Below are 8,228 nucleotides of genomic sequence, written 5' to 3'. Positions count from 1 at the left end.
AGCATTATTTGTAATTCAACGGTACAACAGTGTAAGACTACCCTTTCAGATATACTTACATTGTGATTTCTGCAATGTGGTGCATAAATTGTCAAGTAAATGAGACGCATCTTTGTCTCCACTGATTCACTTGCAAAGTGTTGAGTAAAATTATTTCGTTGCAGACCTCCTTTGGGTCTTTTTATTATCACTACGACACACATAGTCCCCAGTTGGTAACATTGATTTCAAGGCCCTCCTAGATGAGAGACTGGCATTCCACTTAATGTCTATGTTCCATGCTGGCATGGATTGGAGAGTTATTAATGTAGAAATATGGTATCGTAGCTACTAACAGTTGAGGGTTGCATAGTCTAGATGGCGTTTTTAGATTTCATTATTCTATTTAACCTGGGCAAAGCCGGGTATTTCTGCTAGTTATAAATAAATACATATTTATTATGTACACATATATACAGACTAAGCTTTGATTGAGATTAGTATATGTTTGGACAGAGGTCATGAATTTTATTGTTCTGAACTAAAAAGTACTGGCTTTCTTTGTCTGATATCTTTTGAAGACCTATCTTTAAGCAATTTGTCATAACAGAAATCAAGGACAAGCACTTGTTCTTGGTATTACCATGACTTTATATATGTGGCTAGCAACATAAGAACATAAACCTTATAGTCTGGGTTTGCTTGAAATATACATACAACACATAAAAGAAGGCATATATAATCATTGTTACTTTTATACATTAAATTACATAGTGTATGAAACTTGCCTTTTAAACAGTTTAGGTAATTTCGGAGATCTTTCTGAAGCTTTGTAAGTATTGCCTGCAAAAAAGAAAAAAAAAATATATTAGGAAGAAGAGGAAATGAGTCAGAAACCAACAGTAACCATTAATAGTAGCCACCTTCAGAGCTAATTACAATAAGAGAAACAATAATGATGGCAGCTGACACCAGAAATACCACTGCTACAACAGATACTTAGAATGAAAGAGGAATGACAACTGCAAAATTAGACAACAGACACTTGAAACTTTGTGAGTACAAATGTTTTGCTCTGCTATAAATGATCAATAAGAAAACTGCAGGATATTGCTGAAAGTTTGCAGAAACAGTTCAAATTGGGATTGCATATGACATTAAAAATTTAAATGTGTAGAATATATAATACGAAAGTGACGTTTAGACAGAACAATGAATACGTACACAAGAATTAAAGTGGTATTTCATATGCACTAAAAGATATTGTCACAACATAATGTATCTAATTATAAAGGCCATGAATAGTAATATTTTTCTTTATGGAAAGCCTATTCAGTCAGAGAAATTAATAGCAAAGTGGTGAGAAAATGCTGATGATATATTGCAACTGGAAACCTTGAAAATATATTTAACCATGTTAATTTTTTTCTTTCTCTCTAATGAAAAGATAAGTACTCTGTTTACAGAAGATATGTGATGATATAAATAAGTGGAATAAATGAATGCCAAATTCTGAGACAGACTACCACAAGGTTTGAGATCAACCTTGAGAGAACAGACCTTTTATGAAAAGAATTCCAGTCATGAACATCCCATCATTTTGTATATCAGGAATTACAATATCCTTTATCTGAGACAGTACAATGTGATTTAGAGGAAATTTGGCTGCTCTCTCCAGTAGATTAAATGATAATGTAGAAGCTCAATTGGTGGAAATTGAGAGTAACCTTCATACATTGATGCCCTCTCACACAAGAGAAAACTGTTAGTTAGACAGCTATACATGATACAGTGAGCAGACCAGATGATGCTCTCATCTACCAAAAAACATTTCTCTCTCATACACACATTATTTTGTTCTGTTGGAGTAGCTGATGTCAGAATGATGTGAGGTATGAATTACTAAGAGGTGTGATAACATGGTGGGAGGAAGAGCTGACAGTGTTTTAGTTATACACACACGCATACACTTACATTAGTATCATTATAATAAAGATTCAGAAATCTATAACTATTACTTTTTAGAATAGCTGTGGATGCTAATAAATGGTGAAATACTACAATTACTAGCTTAAAATGCTAAATTCAATGTTCCATCCGCAATTTTGTGCGTTATTGGTTAAAAAATAGTAATGCTATAATAAATAAATCTAATCATCTCTCAGGAAATTCACACTGACATAAAACTGCATCTGTCAGTGTCAATAAAATAATGATATTATATATATGAATAAGCAAGGCTTCAGATTTATAGAAGAGGGGAAAAATGCAATTGATGTAGTATTCATACCTTTCCAAAAACATTCCCAATATTATTATTATTTCCTATTACCAACTTTCATGACCCATTGAACCAGCACTTATATACAGTTCCAGTGGTGTTAAGTAGATATGAAATAAATCTCCTGAAAATAACACACCAGTCTATTGCCAATAACTTTTTCCATGGCAGATTTCAACATGGTATAACAAGACACTTTTTGTTTTTTAGAGTGCTGCCAATGCTGGAAGCAATGAATTTACATGATTCTTTAGGTACTTCATGCAGTTAGGTACCTTGAGGAATTAAGAGCAAAGTGTCTTGGTCATAAATGCAATGTAATATCAGTGATGGGATAAAAAAATAAAAAGTCCACCCAGTTAGTTGTCCAGTATTTTTTCAACTGAACCATTAATGATCCAAGAAAAAACATAAACGAAGTGAAATGGCTTGACATGGGAACAAAAACCATGGTATGAGCTTGGATTATTGCAGAGTTTTCTCTATGGTAGCTGCAGCAAAATAAGTAGCAACAACACAATAGAATGATTAAAAACCAATACTGTATCTAATAGGTGAGCACCAAACATTTAACTGGTTATAGTCAATCCTAAGCTCAGCTCTCTAAACCCAGATTAAAGTTTGATGCATGGTTTGGCTGATGTAGGTTAAGATTAGGTTTCATTTGAATTACTATACATGAAGTCTAGTCTACATATATAACACTAGTAAGAGTAATTCCAAGAGGAATGCAGTCCTGATAAAGGAAGAAAATGAGAAAAATGGATGGTATGGGGTCAAGGAAGGATAAGAACACTAGGTTTTGTGGAGATGTTTAATAAATTATGTTTAAAAGGTAGGGAGTATAAAATTATTTACTTCACAAAGTATAAACAATAACAAGTAAGACTATGTCAGGCTTGGGGAGGACATGGTTGATCAAGAGATGGCCTGCACTACTTAAAATATTAAAGGTAATTTTTTGTTAGAAATACCATTCAGAAAGTTCCATGGGCCACAGTTTGCCCATGACTGCTCTATGCCATCACACAATGTGATGGAAATAGCAGTCAAATCTCCTTCCAGTTACATCTCAATAGCTTAAAAATGATGTTCATGGTTGAAATACCCTGATCATAATTCTACTGGGACAGAGTTAACCTAGGGTTAAACAATAACTGAATAATGACTGTCATCATTATAATCATCATTTTTACACCTTCTTCTTCTAATAATGGTATATGTTGAACAAAACTTAGTGAGGCAGTATTCTGCAACTGGAAGCCCTTCCTATCAAGTAACCTTACTTGTTTTTCAAGGATGGTGTTTTTATTCCACTGGTCTTCACACACTGAAACAACCAGCCCCCAGAACATGTTTACAGGTGGCAGAAATATGACATCACTGACATTCAAATAATGACATGTGAAGATATACATGGCCTACCTAATACCAAACACTTTACAGACTGAGTGCTTTTCACATGGTACCAACACTAGTGAGTAAATACACACACGCACACACAAGGCTTCTGTACAATTTCTGTCTTCTAATTTCTCTTACAAGGTATAGGTCAGCCCAAGGTTGTAGTGGAAGAGACTTGCCCAAGATGCTCTGCAGTGGGGTGGAACCCAAAATTCATGTGATCATGAAGTGAATTCCATAATCACACACCTATGCCAGTTCATATATCGTAACTGACAGTAAAGTGGACTATTTAATTACGAGAACTATCAAGTGACCACACTTTCGATAATAATCAATGTAACATGCTACCTAGTCACATGTGTGGCTGTGTGATTAAGAAGCTTGCTTCCAACCCATGTAGTTTTGAGTTTAGTTTCACTGCACAACACTTCAGCTATAGCTCCTGGCTGACCAAAGCCTTGTGAATGAATTCAATCAGCAAAGACTGAAAGAAGCCAGTCATGTATGCATGTGTGTGTGTGTGCTTTTATAGAAGCAATGTTTGTTTCTACTCTTCTGTGAAAAACATATCTGAGCATGAGGAAATATTACCGTGCTTGGAAACTGGTGAGGGTTGTCAACAGAAAAGGCATCCAATCTGCCTCAATAAATTTCATCTAACCTATCTAAGTTTTGAAAAGTGAACATTAAAACGATGCTATATATGTATATATATCATAATCATTTAAAGTCTGCTCTCCATGCTGGCATGAGTTGGGAAATTTGATAGGTGCCAACATGTCAGAGTTGGTTTGGGCAAAGTTTCTGCAGTCGGATGCCCTTCTCAATACCAACCACTTTACAGAGCGTACTGAGTGCTTTTTACATGGTACCAGCAATAAGTGAGGTCTTGCATCTTGCAAAACTAAAAAGTTTAAAGGGGACCTCTGTAACTGAGGGGGAATAGGGAAAGAGAGAGAGAGATGATTTTAGGCAAGATGATGAAGTATGATGAGGAACAGATTTACAACAAAGGTAGAAGTCCTGAAGAGAGTAACAAAGTAGTCGTTATTGCAAGAGTATGGAAAGAACAAGGGGAAGGGAAGGGATTAGAGCCAGTGTTAGCAAGAAATGGAAGGACAGAGTGGTAAAGATGATGATGTGGGTTGTGTAGAGAGGTTCCAGAGTTATCTCACATTATAAAGGTGAGTAGGGACAGAAGGTATAAGAGAAGAAAAGAGAAAATAGATGAGGGTAGCAAAGATCCAGAGAGAGTCACTGAAAGAAAAAGTGATAGAGGATCGTGATGGATGGGATCAGCTAGGGAGATGAGAGTAAAGAAGTAAGGAACATAGATGATGAGATGAGATGTTTATGATAGATGAGAGATATATATCATGGAGTGACCAGTGAAATGGATAGAGGAAGGAATTAAACTGGACCAATATAGGCTTTCATGCATAAGCCAAGTGGATGTTGGAAGAGGTGGAATAAGAGAAGGAAGGATGATATGAAACCTTCATAACGTGCAAAAATGATATGAAACCTTCATAACGTGCAAAAATGCATTATTTATCCTCTTGACATCAAGAAGAAGCATGATATTAATAACTAGGTTAACTATTACATTTATACAATACCATTATTATAATAGCAATGGAATTTTAAAATATAAGGATTTCTAACATAAGTACATGGCCACAAATTCTGGAGTAAGTTATATCATGTCCAACACTTGACCAGTACTTATTTTATCAATCCTGGAAAGAATAAAAAACAATGTTGAGCCCAGCAGGATCTGAACTCAAATTGTAAAGGGACATATCTAAATACAGCCAAATATTTTTGATGGATGCTCTGCAAGTTCCATGAGTTCTGCCAGAATATCCATTTGCATCACTTTTCATGGCCTTAATACAAATATGCTAGTCATTAATGTCCAAATGTTAAATAATAATTAACATTAAATATTTATTTCTCCACTGCAGCAATTTTTATTATAGGTTAATCCACATTAAAATTTCAGCTTTCCCACAAAGTTTAATACCAGAAATTCCTACAACAAAATAATGTTAAAAAAAAGGACATTAACGGCTGCTAAAACAATAAACAAGAAAAGTATTTACAACATATGGAGAGCAAACATGAGATTATATTTAGTCTTGATATGTTATGCACATTATTAATTCAAACAGTTACCTCCACCCAACATTTTAAACATGTCAAATTTTTCTTCCCTACTTAAATGACATCAACAAATTGTCATCGTTAAAATGTCATCAAATCTTTGGAGTGTATGTGTGCACACAAACACACATCACATTCCATGCCATTAAATTTCACTGACCTTACCCCATCAGATTCTTTTTCAGTTCCCTAAATATCAGAATGAAGCTGCAAGGAAAGAGGTTTGATGACATTTCAGTTAACTGTAAGACTAGACAAGTGGCTCCTCAAATTCTTCATAGTTGAAGGTTTCCAATTTTGTCTCTGGAAATGGTAGCTATGTTGGGGACATGGGTGTATAATGCAGCAAAGGACAGACAACGTCAGCTCACAATATATTTTTTTAATTTATTTAAATCAGCATAGAATACAACAAAATAATAATTAGGATTCTAAATCTTATAGCTTTTTGGTCACTTATGTGTGTTTGTACATGTGTACATGCATATATGTGCATACCTATCCATGTATGCATATGCAACAATGAACATATATGCAATAATGAAGGTCATGTGCACTGGCCTTCCTCTCCTGGCTACCTTATATACAGCATACAGTATTAACATAAACCGTGAAAGACAGTCACAATTGTTCTATACAGAAATGAGCAAAAGACAAATAGCTGTATGCACATAAGTATATTCTAACTCTCTTTCGCACTCACATACAAATGTACAATATTATAAGCATATTCATTACGAAAACTATCTCTAATTAGATACACATGTAACACACTTGGAATAAAACTGATATTCAATACATACACACACACACATACATATGCATCTATAAAATCTGTCTTGTTCTAAGAAATGCTGTGCCTATTAGAGAGGGTTTCAAATTGACCCAGACAAAAAATAGACTGGGCACTGTTATTATATCTTTAGATCAGACATGACCTCATATAACCTTTCTCAACTTGAAACACTTTTGTACTAATCGCAAACTGAGGTTGCAGCTGATGAATCAGGTCAATTTTAGAATGAAGTGGGGTGGAAGACAAGGAAAAAAAAATGTAGAAATTCTAGAAGTCAGTATAATTTATTTGGTCATTTTCTTTAATATTTTTGTTTTTATTTTCTCAGTATCTATCTAGCAACACACCACATATACATTTATTTTGATTGTTTACTCAAGTTTACGAAAAAATGAATGAATAAAATATTCCTCAAATAGCTGGAAATTACAATAGACTGGTATATAGTCCAGTCCTTTTTGTTGCCAATGGTAAAAGAACAAGGTGGGGAGAGTGAGAAAGGAGAAAATAAGTGACAGATGGAAATATAACGAAAGAGGTTGGGGTGAAAGAGAGAGAGAGAGAGAGAGAGAGAGAGAGAGAGAGAGAGAGAGAAAGAGAGAGAGAGAAAGAGAGAAATGGGGAAACAGGAAGAAAAACAGATGAGAAAGAAAAAGTATGAAAAGATGGACAATACAATCTGAGAAAAGGAAGATTAGAAAGTTAGAAAACAGATATGTTTGTGAGTATATGAATGCATGTGTAGTGTGTTTTGGGGTGTCACAATGTATATGATATTATGTTTATATGTAAGTGTATGCTGCATAAATATATAGAGAATGAAGAGAGATATGGTAAAGATAATGGGAGTAGATAGAGCTGGGTAAAAATAGGGAGTGTGAGGGGGGGAGAGTAAGAGAGAAAGACAGGAAAGAGGAATAGAGAAACAGGAATGATAGGGAGTGAGGGAAAAGAGATAGGAATTGTAGGGAGGAAGATGTTAAGGAATGATAGAGTGAGGAGGAAGGACTGAGAATGAGTGAAAAGAGAGAGAGAGAGGGGAAGATAGTGAGAAAAGAAAGGGAGAGAGGAAAGAGAGTAAAAAAGAGAAAGATGAAAGATAAATGAAGAGAAAGCACGATTGAAAGGAAAGGGAGATAAGTAGGGAGACAGACGGTGAAGGCAGAGATTGGAAAAATATGGAGTGAAGAGTAAGAAGGATATATGAAATTCAGAGAATGAGAAATAGAGAGAAAAGGGAAAGATAGAAAGATAATGAAAAGCAGTGGGGGCGGGAGGAGAATAGTAGGAAGAGGTAATTAAAGCTGGTCTCAAATAAAGGTCACTTATAAAGAAGTTTTCTTTCGGTTTTGCTTGTTTGTTTTTATTTTCCAATAAATAAATAAATATGAATGGAATCAGACGATAAAATAATAAAAAAAAACAAATAAATCAATAACATTTTTAAACAATCTGGAAGAAAAGTTTAATACAAACAGACAGACAATTGATGGGATAAAAATCAAGATGAGAAATCTCATTATTGAATATAGAAAAAAAAACACACACACACAAAAACAGTGAAATTGTCTTTCCTTCAGGTTTTTTTTATTATTTTTA

General features: G+C 34.5%; 1 protein-coding gene across 3 annotated transcripts in view; it reads right to left on the bottom strand.

Annotated features, from left to right (window-relative positions):
* Positions 1 to 8,228, bottom strand: part of LOC106878700 (myc box-dependent-interacting protein 1) — a 120,225-nt gene that overhangs the window by 54,178 nt on the left and 57,819 nt on the right. For all 3 annotated transcript variants that reach the window (XR_001410535.2, XR_008263893.1, XM_014927996.2), the window contains exon 3: positions 768 to 822. Coding sequence is in view for 1 of the 3 variants with exons in the window: in XM_014927996.2 (XP_014783482.1) it covers positions 768 to 822 (55 nt within the window). In the remaining 2 variants the exon portion in view is untranslated. The remainder of the gene's footprint in view (positions 1 to 767; positions 823 to 8,228) is intronic.

Source organism: Octopus bimaculoides, chromosome 4 (assembly GCF_001194135.2).
Source record: "Octopus bimaculoides isolate UCB-OBI-ISO-001 chromosome 4, ASM119413v2, whole genome shotgun sequence".
Classification (NCBI taxonomy): Eukaryota; Metazoa; Mollusca; class Cephalopoda; order Octopoda; family Octopodidae; genus Octopus; species Octopus bimaculoides.
The sequence above is the reverse complement of the archived record's forward strand: the minus strand, read 5'-3'. Positions and strand labels throughout refer to the sequence as shown.